The sequence below is a fragment of the Pongo abelii genome, chromosome 1, assembly GCF_028885655.2.
Source record: "Pongo abelii isolate AG06213 chromosome 1, NHGRI_mPonAbe1-v2.0_pri, whole genome shotgun sequence".
NCBI lineage: Eukaryota > Metazoa > Chordata > Mammalia > Primates > Hominidae > Pongo > Pongo abelii.
This window is the reverse complement of record NC_071985.2, coordinates 214,668,319-214,688,388: the sequence shown is the minus strand read 5'-3', so window position 1 is coordinate 214,688,388 and position 20,070 is coordinate 214,668,319. Positions and strand designations below refer to the sequence as shown.

Here is a 20,070-nt window from a genome sequence, read left to right as displayed (position 1 = left end):
CAGAGAGGTTGCATAACTTTGTGCCAATCATCTGGCTGGGAGGCAGTGAGCCAGGATGTGAACCCAGCCCCACCACCTCCAACAGACAATTTCAAACATCAGCACCTACTGTTCCTTCTGTCACACTGAGAGCACTGTGCCCACGACCAGGTGACACATTGGCAATGCCACCAGACTTAAACGATGTTGGCTGCCCCCACCATCCCCTCCAGAAAGACCATCCACCACTTTGATTAAGTAACAGGCATTTTATTGGGTGGCATCTGAGCAAATCCCATTGCCACCTCACAGTGTAGAACCAGTAGAACCAAGAATACTCCAGCCCGTGCCCCCCGCAGCCACCTGCCTTGGCCCCTCATGGGAAATGACACAGATCCTGGAAGGACGCAGAACCCACACCCAGCCCAGGTGGCACCAGCACCCACCCCCATCCATGGGCCAGTGGCACTTGGGGAACGGCCACACCAGCTCCAGGGGGGGTCCCATGCAGGCATCCTGGAGGAAGACCCAACACTTTCACAGTCCCCCAAGAACCATCCTTGAAAGTCATGCTTTACGGATCCCTGACCACTCAGAATCCAAGCAGGAGGCATCTGTGGGAGGAATCGTGGTCACAGATTGGCTGCGTCAAAAAAAGAATGGGCCGGTGAGGGACTGGTCCGCACAGAGCCACTCCCACGCAGAGGAGGATTCTACAGGCAACGTCCTCGGCCCACGCTGACGAACCCAAGGCCAGGCCTCTGGGGGCTGGGAGAAGGGAGGGGCAATGTCTGCCTTGGCCTGTGTCACCATGGTACAGTGGTGGCCGAGCTCCTGCAGGGAAATCCCACACCCTGAGACTGGCTCTAGGAGTGAGGTCTCTACAGGTAGGGCCTGAGGATCCGAGGGAAGGCTGACATAGGACGAAGGCCCATCCAAGGTTTTCCAGAATCACGGCCTAAACCGGCAGGACCATCCCATCCCACACCTTGGCAGGTGGCCTCCAGTGGCCCCCCAACCCCGCCATGTGGTGCAGACCAGGAATCACACAGGCCTCGGCCAAACACAGGCACCTGGAGTAAGGCATGCCGGCATCTAAGGTGTGTGGCTGGGGACAGGGGCCTACTGGCCCAGGTGGGTCTGGGCAAAGATACAGTGAGGAAGGTAGACAGCCCAGACCAGAGAGGGCAAGGCCAGCTGGTACCCCCTGTGCCCCACAGGTCAGTCTGAGTTACACTTTACCCTGGACACCTGGAGGGGCAGGGATCAAGGCCAGGAGCCTCTGTGAGTGGTGAGGTTTGCCAAGGGGCCCAGAATGGCCTCCTTTTCCCCAAAGGATCCCAAGAGCTGCTCCATCTCCTTTCCCCAGGTCCCTGAGCCACTGGGCCCAGTGGAGGGGAGAGGGAGAACCTGCCGGGCACCAGGGTCATACCTCCTACATGGCCGATGGGATAAGGGGTAGTGGCCATGTTCCTCCCCAGCACGATCTCAAACCAGAGCCTGAGGCGTGGGAGAGGCCAGAATACAGTGGTAAGAAGGGAGTCAAGCCCGGATCATAGAAAGGCAGCTGTGCATGAAGAAGGGGTGGAGGGGCTGGAGTGGGGTCTGGGCAGTGAGGTCGGCCACCTGGACGGACAGACAGCTGGACGGTGGAGCCCGAGAGGGGCTCACTGCATGTACGCATAGCTCCAGTCCCTCAGGGGCTTATGTGTTTCCTTGATGACCTGGGGCGACGTCCAGCGCAGGATGTAGTGTGGGCCCCCTGGCTTGTCATTGGTTCCTGCGGAAAAGACACTTCTGTTTTTCTCCGAAAAGACACAACAGCCTGGGCAGAAGGGGAAGGGAGGAGATGATGGAATCAACGGGCCAGCAGTGTGAGCGGCCAGCAGCAGGCCTGCTGCCAAGCTTGGGGCATGCAGAAGAGCCAGAGGGATGGACAGGAGACCCTGCCTCCAGTCTCCAGTCTGTGAGGAGCCTCCATTGTTCTCTCCACGTCGCACCCAGCCTTGCATCCTTGCTGGGATGCGAGGATGTCTAAGAGGCAAGGTGCGGCGTGGAGAGAGCACTGGACTGAGAGGCAGGGACTTGGTATGGTCCTGGGGTGCCGTAAGAAATACATATCTAGCCTTCATCCCTGGTTCCTAGCCAGAACTCCTAAAGCTCTTGGAATTTCCTGAGTGATGGGGGTGAGAGGAGCGTCTTCCGTTATTCATAACAAGCTCCTTCTAATCACACGAGTTTATGCTAATGAGGGCTCTTGCAGGATGGCACTGATTGGCAAAGGAACCAACCCTGTGATTAGAGGCTTGGAACCTTCAGCTCCAGGGAGGGCAGTGGGGCTGGAGGTTGAGTCGACCCCAATGGCCAATGATTGAATCAATCGTGCCTGTGTAATGAAGCCTCCATAAAAACCTAAAAGGACAGGGTCAGGAGAGCTTCCAGATTGGTGAACACATCCACATGCCAAGGGGGTGGCACAGCCCAAACTCCAGGGGGACAGAGGTGCCCATGCTGGGGATCCTTCCAGTCTTTGCCCTATGTGTCTGTGCATCTGGCTGTTCATCTGTATCCTTTAAAATACCCTCTGCAATACATGGGTAATAGTAAGCTCGCTTCCCCTGGGTTCCGTGAGCCGTTCTAACAACATATCAAAACTCAAGAGGGCATCGTGGGAACTTCTGATGTGTCGCAAAGTCAGACGAGGCGTGGGTAACCTGGGGTCCTAGTACTTGTGATTGGCATCTGAAGTTGGGGGGTCAGTCTTACGCGACTGAGTTCTTAACCTGTGGGGTCTGCACTAACCCCAGGCAGTTAGCATCAAGGTGTAGACACCCAGCCAGCATCCATCAAGAACTGGAGAACTGGTCAGTGTGGGAAACCCCAGCATGCCTGGGTTCAGCCCTGGCTCTGCCACTCAGGAGCAGTCACCTTCGGCAAGCCGTTGCTCCTTCTGAGCCTCAGTTTCCCATTGTGAAGTAGAGGTTGTTGGACTTAAGGGACACTGGCTGTGGTGCAGAAAGTGTGGTTGCTGGAGCCAAAATTACAATCCCACCAGGGCCATGTGGCCTTGAGCCTCAGTTTCCTCCTCTGTAAAATGGGAAGAATAGTCTCTTTGCTCACGAGTTTGCGGAAAGGACCCTGAGCTAGTGCGCTTGCTTGGCCCACAATAAGCGCTCAGTAAATGGTATCCTTCCTACTACTCTGAAGCCCCTCGAGATGTAACATCTAGGGTCTCCCACCAAGAACTCAGCTCCCCTGTGGGAAGGGGGACCCACTCACCAGAGGCTCGGGCCCCCCCAAAGGGCTGCTGGCCCACCACCGAACCAGTGGACTTGTCGTTGATGTAGAAGTTGCCAGCAGCATTCCTCAGCACCTTTGTGGCCTCCTGCACGACGTCCCTACAAAGCAGAGCAGTGGTGACAGAGCAACCAGCTCATCTCCCCTCCAGCCCCAGCTCCAGCCTCAACACCCCTGCTCCAGCTCACACTGGCTTTCTAGGTTCAGCATGAGGCTGAGTCAGCGATAAGGGATGTTGGCCAGCTGTTGGCTGTGGGCCTTCGGTCAGGTTACCCAGTCTCTGAGCCCAGCTTCCTCCTCTGGGGAGGGGCTTGGCATGCTTCGTCGCAGGGCTACTGCGAAGTTGAAGGGAGTGGCCTGTCCTGGTCCAGTGTTCCTGTCCCTCAGGAGCAGGGGAAACTCCAGCTCCCAGGCCCACACCCTTCCTCCCTCTCCAAGCTCACCTCCACTCTCTCATAGAGGCAGACATGGGGGCAACCAGTGCCATGGAGGAAAGAAGAGGCGAAGCCTCAAGTTTAGCCTCATGTGACCCAGGTTCGAATTCCGCCTCTGTAGCCCCTGGCCTGCCCTGCTTTGTAGCATGGGACAATCACCTCACTCAGTGGGGCAACATCAGATCCTGCAGAGCCAGTCGAAGACACCAATTCCTGGCCCTGCCCCTAGAGGTTCAGATTCACTGGTCCCCAGTGGTGCCCTGGCACCGGCACCACCAGTACTGGCAACAAAGAGCCTGCTGCTGTGGGCCCATGTGGGGAGCCTGGGCTGCCTGTCTGGGCTGAGGGGAGGGGACAGAGAGAAGGTAGGGGCAGCATTATTACTGGGAACCACGTCCAGGAGGTGGGGATGGGGTGAGAGCCGACACGGACAGGACACCCGGAGCACAGCACCAGGGCTGCGAACGGGCCACTCACTTATCCTGGGAGAACACTGCCCCCGTGAGGCCATAGCTGGTGGTGCTGTCAACCAGCTGCAGCGTCTCCTTGTACTTGTCGTCCGGGTAGACGTACACAGTCAGTACAGGCCCGAAGATCTCCTAGGAGAGAGACCCCGGCGTCAGACCCTCCACAGGACCAGGGCCCTGAGCCCTCCCAGTGCCCCTGCTCTGGCTCACCCTGTCCCTAGTCCCTGGGCCTCAGTCTACACTTCAGTGTCTGCAAGAAGGGTCAGGTGCCGCCTCCTCCTGGGTTCCCTCCAGGACAGCAACGTGCCCAGCTCCCTGTCTTGTCCATCCCACCGCAAGCCAGCAAAAGATGCAAACATTTTCTGGCTCTCCCTGCCAAATCCACACCTGGAGAACAAAGGGTCCAGGTCCCAGAGGCTTCCAGCAGCAGCTGGCATGAGAGTTGCCCAGAGATACCATTCCCTCCAGAAGGGTTCATGGTTCCCTCTGCCACCAAGGGGCTGGGGGGAAGATCTTCTCAGGCACACTCCAGCCCTGCACTACCAACTTGGGCAAGTGCCTTGCCCTCAGTTTCTCATCTGTAAAATGGGAACAGTAAAACCCACCCCATCTCAGCCAAGTGCTCAGCCACAGCTGGCCCCACAGTAAAAGTCTATCAGTGTCAGCCATTATGATAGCTGTGGTGGCCGTGGTTGCTGTGGGCAGTGGAAATGCTCGGACCCCAGTCAGGGTCAAGGACACAGTCCCGGATTTGGAGTTAGGCAGCCTGAGCTCAAAACCTGGCTCTACTCCCAGTAGGAGGCATTCCCTTTTAGGGTCTCCCTTTAGGGCCTCATCTGTGAAATGGGAGAACGTCTCCAGGAGAACTCTGTGTGTGCTGTGCTCCGGTGGGACTGTCCTCCTCTGGACCCCAGGCTGCCCACCCCAGTCACCTCCTTCATGATGGGCTCCTGCGGGTCCTTGCTCTCCACGATGCAGGGCTCCACAAAGTAGCCCACGGAGTCATCACACTTGCCCCCGGCCAGGATGGTGAGGCTGGGCGAGGAGCGCGCGTGCTCCAGCCACTTCTTGATACGGGCAAAGGACTGGGGTGGGCAGGCAGGAGGGAGGTCTAAGAAGCTGGGAAGGCATCCCTGCGGCAGCCCCCACAACACATTCACCCCGAAACACCTGCACCTGAAGGGCCCAACTCCTGAAACAGGGGCAGGGGCAGGGGATGCCAAGGGCAAAAGCCAGGGTCTGGCTGAACCGCAGCAGAGACAAGGACAGACACGCACACTGTGTGTGTGTGTGTGTGTGTGTGTGTGTGCGCACGCGTGTCTGTACACACACAAGTGTACGTGTGTTAGTACTACAGGTGCACTCACATATAAACATAGACACGCGTCAATGAATGCATATATAGGCATATGCATGGTCACACGTCTCTAAGTATGTAGGGATCTGCATGACTTCTCCAGGTACACGCGTGTGGGTGGACTTATTGACATATGCATGTGTGTGCTTATGTGCAAATGGATATATATGTGTTTATATGGAAAGACCTACATGTGCAGCCACACGGAGCCCTATATGAACACATTCACAAACACACATGTACATGCACTCATGCAAATGCTATTAGGAGCTCGCTGAGCCTGGTTCCAGGGTGGCCGCGAGATGAGCTCTTGTCTGGCTACGGCTGATTCTGCCCTTTCTGAAGCTGGAGGTGTATGTGTGGCTGCTGAGCTGCCTTGATCAAAGCAGTGGGGCTGGGTCATGCCCTGGGTCAGGGTACCCCGTATCTCTTCCTCCCTCTCCCACTCACTCCAGGGCTTGCCCCCACCCAGGAACGTCCACTTCCCACCCCGTACCTTGGCATCAATCACTGCAGAGAAGAAGGTCCCAAAATCCTCTGCAGGCTGGAGGCAAGGGAGGCGCCAGAAGAGATGAGTCACTGCAGGCCGAGACAAAGGGAGATCCCTCCCCGCACACCCCAGCCCCGGCTGCAGAGGAGCCTCCCCTCCCGGGGACCCAATCCCATCAGCCCCCCGCTGGGCTGCGGCGGGGGTGACGGTGCCACTCACGTCGCCCACTTTGATCCGACTGTGCTCCTCCAGCAGCCGCCCTTTGATCTGCGGCCACAGCGAGTGTGGCACGTAGAGACGCGAGCAGGCGGAACACTTCTGGCCGCCGTACTCGAAGGCTGAGCGGAGGGTCCCGCTCACCACGCTCTCCACGTCGGCCGAGCGGTGCACGAAGTGGAAGTTCTTTCCGCCGCACTCTACAGGGGCCGGGGGTGGGGAAATGACCAGAGGAGCCGGCTCCCCGAGCTGCCCAGGGGCCCAAAGCACCACCTACGCCATCCACGGCCCGGGACAAACACGAGCACGGAGCAGCCCAGAGCGGGAGGAAGCTCAGAGTGAGCGCTGGCCAACATCCCAGAGACCCACGGGCCAGGCCCATTCTCCCACTCCACAGATAAGGAAACTGAGGCCCAGGGAGGGGTGAAGGGCATCAGAGGTGATCAGGTCCAACAGCCCCATTACACCGATGGGAAAACTGAAACTACCCAACAAAACAGCAGAGGACGGATGAGAACCCAAGGCCCCCGAGAGCCAGCCATTCCCAGAAGTGGGCACAGCTTTTTGTGAGGTTGTCCTGAGCCCTCGTCCACGAGGAACATTGGAGCCCACCGTATGTCGGCTGCCAGGGCTGGGCCCCTCCTGCCCACCCGTGCTGGAAACCACTCCCCCGTTTCCCCAGTGGGAGGGAGCTTTAGGCAGGTCACTTCACTCTCCCGGCCTCAGTTTCCTCCCCCTGTGGGAAGCAGCAGCTAACAGCAGCTGAAAGCACTTAACAGCTGCCCAACTCTGGACGAAGTACCCTGCGCTTTGTCCGACCGCAGCCTCACAACAACCTCCCGTTACTATCCCTAATTTCAAGCCAAGAAAACTGAGGCACAGAGGGATGAAGTCATCTGCTCGAGGTTGGAAATTGGTAACCAGCGGCCTCTCTCCCTCAGGGAGGCAGGGAAGGAGGCTCTGAGAGCAGAAAGCCACACAGCTGACCCTGAGGAGTGCTCACCTTCCCTGACACCCCCATCCGAACTCCCACCAGTCCAGGAACAGGGTCCAGACTCCCCGGTGGGCCCCACTTCATGCCAGAGAAACATGCTGAACCACCGGTCCCAGCTCTGCTGGTCATGTGCTGGCTGCAGCTCTCCCTCCCTCTAGGTCTCAGCACATTCCCAAAATGTGCTCCACAAAACACTTGGTCCATGGGGGTCTTTGCAGAAACGGGGTTCCGTGGCCCAATGAGTGTGGGAAACACTGCATGGCAGACCTTGCCCTTGAAGATGTGCCATGTGTATTAGAGCATTCAAGGCTCTGAGAAGTTCTGCACGGGAGGAGTCCATTTTGCTTTAACACCACACATGCCAAATTTCCTTGACCATGAAACTGTTTCTTTGTGGGAAAACTTTAATATGCCAACAAGGTCCAGCCCTGCCTACCTCTCAGCCCGTCTTCTCCTACCAGCCCTCCTCCCTCCCTACTCACGGGCCTTGCTTTGTTTCTTCAACTACAAGTTCATTCCCACTTCAGGTCTCTGCGTTTGCACTTGCCTCTGCTTAGAGCTGCACTGCCCGACACAGCAGCCACCAGCCAAGAGTGGCTACTAAGATTTAACTTAATTAAAATGAAAGAAAACTAGATACGCAGTTCCTCAATCACACAGGCCACCCTTCAAGGGCTCCATGGCCATGTGTGGCTGGTGGCTGCGTATTGGAGAGTGAAGGTACCGGACGCATCCCTCATCACAAAAAGTTCTATTGGGCAGTGCTGGTGCCTGAAATGGTTCGTCCACCTGACTCGTGGCTGGATCCCCTCTACCTCCCTCCTCTTTCATAACGGCCAGGGGAGGGGTCCCTGGGTCCACAGGGGAGGAGGAGGTGAGGGAGGCCTTACCTGGGTCCACAGGGGAGGAGGAGGTGAGGGAGGCCTTACCTCCAGCCAGGCGTGGGAAGGTGCGGAACCGGTCCAGGTTCTGGGCCACCTGCTTCCACAGGTGTTTGAAGGTGCTGGAACCATAGGAGAAAGGGCGGGGTTCAGGGAGCCAGGCCAGAGGAAGGGGGCGCAAAAGCCCAGGAAGGAGCATTGCAGGGGGCAGCCCAGCAGGAGTGGGAGCCAAGTCTGGGATGGCAGCTGGGAACAGGCTGCGTTCCAAGACTACGGGGAGCAGGCAACGGGGGCTAGGCAGCAAGATGGTACAGAGGAGGTCTACGTTCTGCAGCCAGGAGGACACTCAGGGCTGTGTGATCCTGGGTTCATTACTTAACCTCTCTGAGCCTCGAATTCTGCACCTCATCTGGGAAACAGGGAGAACAATCCTGACCTGGCAGGGTTGTTTTGTGATGAGCTCAAGTGTGAGGCATGTGCTTAAGACATGCTGGGCACACCGCAGGTACCTGGCAGGGAACAGACCCCGCTGTGGTCTGCCAAGGATCCCTGCCAAGCCCAGCGCCCAGGCTTGAGAGGCCAAACCGAGGAGAGTCCTGGGAGAGGGAGCTCAGGCTCTGCCCGAAGCTGCCACCCTGGAGGGCCTCGTCTCCTCCCCAGGCTCCAAGTGTGACCAACCTCAGCACCACAAAACAATAAAAATGCTAATCACCCGGGAGCCAGCGACACAGTAGCTAATACTAATTTATGGCCTTCCCACCTTTAAGCCCGCTGCTCATCAGAGCGTGGAGAATGGGGGCCAGGCCCGCTCCACCTGCTGATAGGCGGGGAGCCCAGGGGCCCGTGGCTGGCGGAGCAGGCCTTTTGGAAAACGGCCCTTCTCAGCAGTTCTAACACTGCCACCACCCACTCCCACCCCCAGCAAAGCTGTGGGGAAGGGGGTGGCAGAGCCTGGGGCCTGGAAGAGGAGGTAAGAAGGACCCCGAGCTGCAGACCCGGGCCTCTGGCTGCCTCCAGGCATCGCCACCCAGATAACACCCGAAGTGACCAACATGAGATTCATCTTCCCCCGAGCCTGCTCACCCTCCCACATGCCCATCTCAAACATTCTTGCTGACTACCCCCCTCATCCCCACACCCACCCCAACCCCAACTCCAGGATAGGAAACGGCCACTGTGCCTCCCTGCATCCTTCTCACCTGAACCTGCCCCTTCTCCACATCCCCCGCCTCTGCCCGGGTTCAAGCTCCCACCACCCCTCCTTGGAGGTCGACAGTTCCTGGCCAGTCTCCTGCGTCAGGTCACAGAGAGTTCACTGAGAATGAGGGTGCAAACACAGGGGCCCAGAAGAGCCAGCAGGGAAAGGAAACCGGGTGGATCAGGTATGCGGGGAGCCAGAGCGCACCCACCCACCTCCAGCCAGTGGTACCACCAGGAAATGAAAGATCAGAGCATCCAAGTCCAGGGGACCAAGACAGGCCAATATTTGGATTTATCTATGAAACTGTCCCAATTATACAAAGTTGGGCCATCACCGTTAGCAGTCAAAGAAAGTGGAGCCTCTTGCCAGATCCAATTTGGGGGCCATTATTTGCAAACTCTGGCTGACACAGAACTCTGACTCAGCCACTCTCCCTGCTTGAAATCTTCCGTGGCTCCCATCACCTTCAGGATAAAGGCCAGACACCTTTGCAGACTCCCAAGTATCTTATGGTCACCGAACCACTCCCCGCCGCCACCTCCAGCCTGAGAGCCGGGACCTTGTCCCTGGTGTGTGCTCACCACTGAGCCTTAGTGTGAGCTCCAAATTTCCTGCTCAGCCAGTGAGTGCGTGGACGGTCGAGATGAGGTAGTGGCCTGCCTCCCCTACCTCAACTCAAACCATGTCCTGCCCTCACTCTCTTGCCTTATCGCCCCCAAACTCCACACTCCAGCCACACAGGATCCTGCCATGCCCCAGAGCACATGTTTTTGGCTTGACAACATCGTATGTGCTATTCCCTCTCCCAGCATATATATTCTTCTCCTGCCTCTTCCCCTCTGCCTGGCCAACTCCTCTGCTTAGATGTCACCTCCTCCAAGAAGCCTTCCTGACTCCTCCAATTCATTCTGTGCTCCCCTGTGCCCTTTCCAGTAGCAGAGGTAGCACTGAAATCAATATCACCCACAGCTGTAGGGTGCACTTGCAGCCTGCGAAGCTCTTTCCTGTTCATTAACATGTTTAATCCTTGCAATGACTCTGCAAATTAAGGACAATCACTCCCTGTACAGGTGAAGAAATGGAAGCTCAGAGAGGTGAAGTGGCTCACTCATAGCCACACAGCAAGTAAGGGAGTAGGGTCAGTGCACGACCCCTGGGTTCATAGCCCCATCCCCAGGCAGACAGCAGGTGAGCAGGGTTGCCTGTGAACGTCCCCTAGCCACCCCAGCCTACACCATCCCCAGAGACTTACGGCACACTGCCTGTGAAGTTGATGCCACAGAGGTGCTCTGAGCTGGTGACAGTGTCCCCAAATAGGGGCCCATCAGCTGGCACAAACTGGATGATGTTGGGGGGCAGGCCAGCCTCCCGAAGGATGCGGTAGACAGCATAGCTGGCCAGCATGGCAGTGTCACTGGGCTTCCATAGGACCACGTTGCCCTGCCCGGGAGGTGTTTCAGTGATGCATGAGGATGGTGCCACCAGCCCCCAACCCCCACCCCATGCCACCCTACAGCATGGTCGTCCCTCACCTGGAACCACCAGACTCTGTGCCAACCAGGACATCCCCTACCCGACCCCACTCCTCCAAGGCGTCTGGCCCTATCTCCAAAAAAAGTCCCTGCCAAGGAGGCCCGGCACGGGCTGATCTGCCCCATGCTTTGGCCAAGGCTCCCTTTCCCCAGAAGCCTGCACCGATCGGTCCTGCCATCACCTGGGCAGGTCTGTTCTTAGTGCTAGAGTCACTGAGTGCTCACCGGGCGCGGCGGGGCAAGTACACACAGGCTCTCTCAGCACATGTCCTGGGTCAGGCATGTGCAGCAGCCAGGCACGTGGCTGCCTGGCTATGCACCATGTTTGTCTGTGCGCAGGTGCATGAGGACGTCCCCATCCATGTCCCTAGTACACACCCCGGCATCAGCATCCAGCGCCCCTGTCTGGGGCTCGGGGTTCCCGATGACTACGTGGACCTCTCCCACCCAGGCTGTCTGGGAGCTGGGCTGCGTCTCCCACATAGGCCTGGGACTTCATCCAGTAACAGCCACCCTCACTCCGATAATGGCAGAGAAGTGACTTGAATACCATCAACCCTGAGAGAGACTACATCCAAATCTTTCTCTGCTCCATCATTTATTTACTAGTCACTCAGTCTTGCCAAGTAAGTCACGGCTGTGTGTCTCAGTTTTGTCATCTGGCAAAGAGGCAGAGTCACAACTCCCTCTCGGAGCTGCTGAGAGGATAAAATGAGATCATCTCCATGCCGTGCTTGACAGCAGCAGGCACATGGTGAGCACTGAAGGTCAGCGGTAATGATCATCAACAGAGCCGCCAACACTCAGCCAGCTCCGGGCCAGCCCTGCCTGCTGCTGGATGTGTCTCATTTGAGCCTCACAACCCAGTCATGGAGGCTTTCCTATTATTTCCACTTTGCAGGTGAGGAAACTGTGCCTCAGAGAAGTTCAGGGATTGCCAGGGTCTCCCAGGCAGAGAGGGACGACGCTGGGATTCAAACTGGGTCTCTGGTCCCAAAGCCTACCTACAGCCCTAAGCTGCCTCCACCTTCTCTGCCTCTCCCCATGACTAGGCTGAGACCCAAGGGGCTCAGGGTGGCCTCTGTCTGTTGGGACCAGGAGGACAACCAGCTGCCGATGTCCCACCTGTGCCCACATCTCACCATCAGGGCCGGTGCCCCCGCCAGGTTGCCGCCGATTGCAGTGAAGTTAAAGGGCGAGATGGCCGCCACGAAGCCCTGGGGAAGGAGGCAGCGGTGAGGTCAGGCCCACAGCGTTGGGCTGCCCCCGCCTGCTCGCCCACTGCCTCCTGCAGGTACCTCCAGACCCCGATACACCGTGCTGTTGGTGCTCGGGGGCATGCTGATGGGCTGCTGCCCCTCCAGCTCTACCGCATACTTGGCATTGAACCGGAAGAAGTCGATGAGTTCCGCTGCAGCGTCAATCTCCGCTTGGATCACGGTCTTACCCTGCAAGGCAGAGGGCCGGGGGTCAGGAGCAGCCAACAGCCTCCCGTCCATCCTTTTCTCACATATGACGCTGTGCCCAAAGCGAGCACTGAGCCGGGCCCCAGGAGGGACCAGGAAACATTTGGAGGGCTGACCAGGTCCCATCCCAGGGGCTAAGGGGGAAAGGATTCTCAAGCCCCTGAGCCAGCACCTCCTACAGCCAGCCCTCTGGGCTGGATGGGATCAGAAGAATTTACTGATCTTCTGCAGCAGGCCAGGTACTTCCCATGCACTGTCTTCATTTCATAGCAACTCTGAATGGTGGTGCATGGCAAAGGATCTATGGTCAAGCCTCAGACTAAATTCAGGATCAGAGCCTTCCAGACAGAAGGGTAGATTAGCATGAGCTGGAGACTGGCCACTGGAAAACCAGGACAGAGACTCGGTGTGTGGGAGGTGGATGGCTCCTTCCCCAGGAATGGTGTTCGGCCTTGCTGGTTAGTTTGGGCCAAAAACCAAGAGGTGAGTGACTATGATTCCCTTAAACCATCCATTCTTACTACAGCAAATGTGGGCTGCAGGGAAAAGAACTGTGGACAGCCAAGAACGGGGCTTTTCCAGATTGACGTGGCCCCCTCTTGGCACCCAAGGTCACTGGCAGGTGCACGACCTATTAGAGACACACAGCCCAAGAAGCTGAGCTAAGATGTGTACCTTGCTTCCTAGAAGTTCCTGAGTCTTAGGACAAATACAGAGAGCCTAAACTGATCCTAGAGTGTCTTCCCAGCAATGTGCGGCTCACCGGGAATACGCAGAGCCGACGCCAACCCCAGAGGGCTGCTGAGCCAATCAAAGAAGGCATTTAGCAGGATGAGGGGCTGTCATACCAGCTCCGTGCAGCAGAGGGGGCTCTCACCATGGGGACCGGGAAGCAGGCTGTGGCAAATGCCTGATCCAAAAAGCAGCCTGGGTTCTGGCTCCTGCAATTTACCCTTCAGGAACCCAGGTTAGTTGGCAGCGTAGGGCTCAGGTCCTGGAGGTGGTGAAATAACCCTTTCTCCCTCGACTCCTGTCCCCCACACACTCTGCCTGCTAGAGCCACTCCTCACTCAACTTGCATTTAGCAGGGTGAGGAGCTGTCATGCCAGCTCTGTGCAGAGAAAACCATTGATGAGGGGCTTGCTATGCCTCCTGAAAGGTATCATGCAAAGCCCAGAAAAAGACCGAGAATGTCAAGACATGTTTACTATGTCCAAAAAGCTTGTAAAGGGGCAGTACCTAGGAACTCAATATACTCCAGTGCAATCTGAGCTGTAACTGATGCAGGAACAACATGCTCTGGGGAAACAGAGGCAGGAATAGTCCTTTCAGCTGGAGAAGGCTCAGGAAGCCTCACGGAGGGGGTGACATCTGGGCTGGACCAGGAGGTAAGAGTTCACTGAGCACGGAAGAGACAGCAAGCATTCCAGGCAGGAGGACACGTGTACAGAGGCAGAGAGGATGCCTGCCATGACCAGGGAGTCCTGCTAAATGCCAAATGGCTACACTATGGGTGGGACAGCTTGGCAGGGAAGGGCAGAGCAGTGGGTAAGCCGGACAGAGGTGGGCAGAAGGGCGCTGGGTATGGGGCTCAGGTCTTGGGACTTGCCTCTCAGTGGTGGAGAGGTCTAGGTGGGTCATAAGCCAGGAGTAACATCCTGGAGGTGTTGGAAAGACCACTCTGAGGGCAGCAAGGGGCTGACCAAGCTAGGAGGCAGGGAGACAGTGCAGGCCACCACCAGTCCAGGCAAAGCATGACAAAAGCCTAGGAGCCAGGACAGAGGGATGGAGGAGAGGGGACATTTCCAAGGCAGGACACACGGGCTCTGCACAGTCTGTCTCGCCTAGTAATTTGTGATCATCCATCCCAGCTCCTAGGCCTTGCCCCTTGAGGACATCTCTGGGTCCCCAAAAGGGCTTGGGACCCAGAAGCGCTTCAGCTGATGTCTGCTGCCATGGGTGGGGCATGCCTGACTCCCACCCCACCCCGCCCCACCCACCCGGGCCCACCAGCACCTCACCTGTCCCACCATGGTCTTGGCGAGGATCTCAGCCCTGCGCGGCCCACTCAGCATGTCTGCCGCCTTCAGGAAGATCTGGGCCCGATCTGCAATAGGCTTCAGGTCCCACTCTTTCCGGGCAGCCAGGGCAGCCTCAATGGCTTTGTTGAGCAGGCTCTAAAGGGAGAGGGAGAGGTTGGGGACTGCCGCCTGCAGCGGGAAAGGCCCTGGGGAGTAAGCGAGGGAGGAGAGACCTGGAAGGCCACTCTCTTCCATCCAGGGACAATGCCTGTCTCCCTGGGCCCTCAGCCCCCTGCCACCACAGCTGCCAACAACAGTGTCCCATCAGAGCCTGTAGTGGCTGCCAGTCTGAAGCCTGAAGGGCCCGGCCAGGTTGGTCAGCTCTCCGAGGCCTTGGCACTGAGTCCCGCAGCTGTTAAACTGGCTCCACTTTCTCTCATGCTCTAATTAAAACCTTACCTTATTCTTGGGACCTGGTGCCCCTTAACCCACCATCCAGAAACTTGAGGTCAACTGGAGCCTGAGACACGGCTCTGCTGCTGGCCTCCCAGACCCCAACTGCCCTCATCGGCACACAGTGCCAGCTCCTGGACCCCCAGCCACCCCAGCCCCTCCTGCTGGCCCTTTCCAGTGCCAATTCTTGGCCTGGCTTTCCATCGATGGTGTCTCCAATTGCCCTGACTCAGCCTTCCAGAATCCACCTCCTCCCCAGTCCAAGGTCTGCCCCACCACAATGGGCGTGTCTGGGAATGTCTCAGCCCTGGCTGAGGCAGGTTGTATTTGGCTCAAGTTAACCTTTGCATGCCTGGCCCAGTCAAAGACATCACCCAGGGACTCCCTCAGTGCCAGCCACCCCCTGCCACCTACCCACCATGGCCAAAGAAGGACACAGCAACTGATGCCCCCTGCCCCCGCCATATCAGCAGCTGGCAGGGCAGGGCAGCGGCAGCAACCCTAACCCCTGGGTCACCAGGCGCAGAGGCTCACTCACCTTGTCTGCATAACAGAACTTGGCCACCTTATGTCCATGGTTAAAAGGCTGAAAGGAGAGAAGAGTGAGGTCCCTGCCCGGGAGGGAGGTGCCAGGATAAGGACGGAGAGGGCCGGGCTCAGAGTCAGTTTTCCAGGAAAGTCCTGGACACGCCTGCTCTCCCCCGCTGCTCCCATGAAGCCCTCCCCAGTGCCCAGGCCACAGGTTGCTCCCTGTTAAGGGTGCTGGTGTACCCGCTATACCATGAGTAAGACATGGCTCCTTCTCCAGAAGGCTCAGGGTCCAGGAGAAAGGCATAGACCACAGGGTCTTTCCAGGAAAGCACGGACCTTTGTCGTCTGAGAGACATGGGTTGGAATCCTGGCTCTGCCACCTACTAGCTGTGGGGCCCCAGGTAAGCTCACTTCCTCCCCTAAGTCTCCTCATCTAGGAAATGGGGACTGCCCTCCCTGTCTCTTAGCATGGACAGGAGAAGCAAAGGGGATCATGGATGAAAATTCTTTGGTCCAGCATGAGGCTGCCACCATGGGCAACAAAACCAGGTGAGGCCCTAAAGAATGCACCGGTGTTGTGACATGCTTGGGACTTCCGCCCTGCCCGGAAGCTATTATGGACAGAGCAATTGTTTCCTAAGCCCCAGATTTACTAATCTAAATAGGAAGATCCTCAACAAACATTTATAAACACAACCTGGTGTTGGTCCAAACCACACCATTTTGTAAGCTCCCCGCTATTTTGCAGACCTTGGTCCAAGTGAAACATTTCACAGGAGCTCAGGCCACGAGAAACATCCGACTCAGCCGCCTGACTGCAAGGCGGACAAAGGCCCACCTAAAGAAACTTCCCTATCGGCCGCGCACGGTGGTTCACACCTGTGGTCCCAGCACTTTGGGAGGCCGAGGCGGGCGGATCACGAGGGCAGGAGATCGAGACCATCCTGGCTAACATGGTGAAACCCCATCTCTACTAAAAATACAAAAAATTAGCTGGGCGTGGTGGCGGTCGCCTGTAATCCCAGCTACTCGGGAGGGTGAGGCAGGAGAATGGCATGAACCTCGGAGGCAGAGCTTGCAGTGAGCCGAGATCGCACCACTGCATTCCGGCCTGGGCGACAGAGCGAGACTCCGTCTAAAAAAAAAAAAAAAAAAAAAAAAAAAAAATTCCCTATCGTATCTTGCTGGGTAAAGGTACAAGGAACACCACGATGACATCCCACCGGAAAGGACCAAACCACCTGATCATAACAACATCTTATCAATATCCTGCCAGGCAGCAAGCCGTACTGCCCAGACCCGTCTCACCCATACCGATGAGTACCCCAGCCTGTAAGCAGCGGTGGGCCCTGGCATTAAGCTGGTCCCCCACTTCCTCAGGTTTCTGCAATATTACTGGTGTTGCTGTTTCAGCCGCCCTGTCTCTGTGTGTGTGTGTCTTTAACCCCTGTCTTCCCTTCAAACCCTAGCATTCACCGGCAGTGGTGAATGCTAGCATGACCAACGAAGCAGGGAGAAATTTCACTTCTTTCCTTCCTAGGGCTGGCAAGATAGTTTATATCGTAATAGCTGACACTTTTGCTACCTATCCGTCTTCTGGTGGGTTATTGGAGCTTTCCTGTCTAAAACAGTAGCCACGAGCCACAATTCACGTGCTCGACAACCACACATGGTGGCCCATGGCCGCTGGAACGGACAATGCAGATCTGGAACGTTTCTGTCATCACTGCAGGAAATTCTATTGGCCAGCGCTGGTCTAGGCTTGAGTAGAAAGTGACCATTCTCCTTCATGTTAAAGCCCGGCACAGTCACTCTGTATTCGGACCATACCTGAGATTGGCCTGTGATGCTTAGGGGCAGAGAAGGTGGCTGCGACCTGGGCCCCAGTGGACTGCAGAGCCCTGTCAGCGCTATGTCCCAGCAAACATACATCCTGCCCCCACACACCCCAGTACCCCAAATGTCGGGTGCCACAGTGATCAGCACATGGCCAGAACCTCCAGCCAGGTCGGCGTGGCAATGTGGGAAATGAAAATCAGCAGTAGCCACCCAGGGGCTTATCAGAATGCCGGAGCCTCGCTGCCTGGAAAAATCCCAGCTGCCATGCAGCCTCAGACGCCTGGGGAGCTACAGGTGAGGGCAAGCTCTAGGCAGTTACAGAGACAACCAGGGAGCTGGGTGGCGGGTGCTGCTGTCAGCTGGCACCTGCACACACACCCAGTGACAGACAGAGTGACCTGGCCAATGCCTGCAGACCCCAGGCCACGCTTAGACAGCTCCAGGTAGTCCTGACCCAGCAACTAGAGCTCCAGGACACCTCTGTGGTCAACTCCTGCCCCAGGCTGTCCTGGGAACCTTCAGAGTGGGGGACCTGGGTCCTCCCCCTCAGTCACCCCTCCCCCTGCACACATCTGCCCAGGGTTTCAGCCAGACAGAGCCAGAATGTGCTTTCCCCGTTTGCAAAAGGGCCGACCTTTTACTCTCCCTCAAATCACAGACCTATGAGTTTCCTGGCCCACGTAAAGTACATGCCAGTTTCTGGATGGATAAACTCCAAGCATGGGGGCTTCTTAGGCCAATGCCATCTGAGGCGCTCGGGGCCTGGGGCCCAGCTCTTTGTCATTAGCTCCCAAACCCCCTTGGCAAGAAATCTATGAGGAATAACAGAAGATGCTGTGTGGACCCCTCACGGCCTTTCTTGCCCAGACACAGGATGCCGCTATGGGCTGGATGCAGTGTGGGTGCCATCCTTTGCTTTGGGAAGTTTTACTGGTCCACAGAATTCAAAATCTGGGGTGGGGAGGGGCACTATAAAGGCCTTGAAGTCAGAGCCCACACATTATAAGCTTACGAGCTGTCAGAGAAAGAGGTCACATATTCAGGGGAGGGGCTGAGCCCTGCCCACCCGCTGGACATACCGACACTTGGTACCGCACGTCCGACGTCCACACCTCCTCATCCCCCACCACGCATGGGATGGCTTCCGTCTGGCCCTTCAGGTCCTTCAAGGCCTGGGGAGAGGGACAAGAGTGGGTATGGTCACTGCCTTCCTCGCTTCCTCCCATCTAAAACCCTGACGCAGAGTCCACAGACGGAGGTGCCCAGGCTGACACAGAAATGAGAAGGGGGTCAGGCCGGGTCAGTGGCCATCAGAGAATGTGTGCTTCCCTCGGGGGCAGCCGGACTCTGCTCCAGCCATTGTCACCCTGCAGGAAGGTGAGGTCTACCCATGACACAGAGATAAAAAAACTGCACCTGAAACTTATATGAAATCTCATGATCTTTAAAATGCTGGCAGTTAACTGGAAAACATGTTTAAGTATAAAACAACTGGGCTTATGACATCTGACCTGGCCTGAGAAATCCCAAAGTAGCTCCAGGCTGCCACCCTGGTCCTCCCAGCTGTTCCCACACTTCAGACCCACAGTCCTCCCAGGCTTCCTCCCAAGGCTGGGAGCAAGGACAGAAGCGGGTGATGGCTGCAGGCATGGAGCGCTATCTCAGGGCTGCTGGGGACGGCCTCTGCTCCATGCCCTGCACCTCTCAGGTGCCCCCCATCCTCCCATTACCTTTTGCAGGGCATCTCGCTCAGGGCTGCCCTGCGTGAAGGCTAAGACGGGCTCGTTGGCCACCTTCAGGGAGGAGGTGTGCTTCCACCGCAGCCTGGGACACAAGGGCAGGGGACAGAGACAGAGAGGTCAGCAGCGGCCCCACCACCAGCCCCCAGCCCCTCTACCTCTGACAGGGGGTCCTAGGTGGGCACCCAGAGCCTGAAATCCAATGCAACTAGAAAGTGGGGGGTCAAAAACCCACCTTGGGCTGGGCACAGTGGCTCACGCCTGTAATCCCAGCACTTTGGGAGACCAAGGGGGGCAAATCACTTGAGGTCAGGAGTTCGAGACCAACACGGTGAAATCCCGTCTCTACTAAAAATATTTTAAACACTAGCCAGGTGCGGTGGTGTGTGTGTCTGTAGTCCCAGCTACTCGGGAGGCTGAGGCAAGAGAATCGCTTGAACCCAGGAGGCAGAGGTTGCAGTGAGCTGAGATCATGCCACTGCACTCCAGCCTGGGTGAGAGAGCGAAAAACTCCATCTCAAAACAACAACAAAAACCCACCTTGGGGGTCCACAACCCAAGGTTCAAGTCCCAGTCCCACGGTTATGTGTCCTTGAGCCTGTGAGTTGCCTCCTGTGAGCGTGGTTCTACATCTATCAAGTAAGAATAATCACACCGAACTCACGTGGTTGTTTGAAGTTTAAACTCATAGATGCAAAACCATGTTTAAGTATTTTGCACATGCAAAGCGTTACTCTCCCTTTCTTCTCCCACAAGGCAGGCTTTATCCCAAAAAGACCCAAGCTCCTTCTCGCTCTAAGCTGAAAGGGCAGCACATTCCAGAACACAGTCTCCTCAGAATGTGAACCAGCTGAGGTCCCCTTGGCACAAAGGGCTGAGAGCCTCGGGTGGACAGGAATGTCCAAGATGTGGAGCAGGAACTTGGAGGGCTGCCCTGAGCTCAGCTCACAGCCCCGGGAGGGCTGGCCCTGGGGGTGAGGTGCCTGATTCCAGGGCACTGAGTCTCAAGAACGCCTTGCTCAAATCCTCTGACCTCTTTCCACCACCCCCTACCACATCTGAGGATCACAAGGTGGGAGGTCAAGTGGCTCAAAGCTAGGACGCTGGGGTCAGTCATTCCAGAGCTGGAGCCTCAGCTCTGCCACCTCCCAGCTGTGGGGCTTCCCTTTCAGG

The 20,070-nt window shown here is 57.0% G+C and overlaps 1 protein-coding gene across 8 annotated transcripts in view; it reads right to left on the bottom strand.

Annotated features, from left to right (window-relative positions):
- Positions 1–233: 233 nt before the first annotated feature.
- Positions 234–20,070, bottom strand: part of ALDH4A1 (aldehyde dehydrogenase 4 family member A1) — a 31,993-nt gene continuing 12,156 nt past the window's right edge. The window contains exons 2-15 of one of the 8 annotated variants that reach the window (XM_009234365.3): positions 18,889–18,982; positions 18,238–18,330; positions 15,327–15,374; positions 14,336–14,491; positions 12,147–12,296; positions 11,991–12,065; positions 10,569–10,756; positions 8,164–8,237; positions 6,244–6,440; positions 6,031–6,078; positions 5,110–5,262; positions 4,188–4,309; positions 3,259–3,377; positions 234–1,759 (exon numbers count right to left, since the gene is read on the bottom strand). In XM_009234365.3, coding sequence (XP_009232640.1) covers positions 1,647–1,759; positions 3,259–3,377; positions 4,188–4,309; positions 5,110–5,262; positions 6,031–6,078; positions 6,244–6,440; positions 8,164–8,237; positions 10,569–10,756; positions 11,991–12,065; positions 12,147–12,296; positions 14,336–14,491; positions 15,327–15,374; positions 18,238–18,330; positions 18,889–18,982 — 1,630 coding nt within the window. In that variant the 3' untranslated portion in view covers positions 234–1,646. 8 annotated transcript variants of the gene reach the window in all.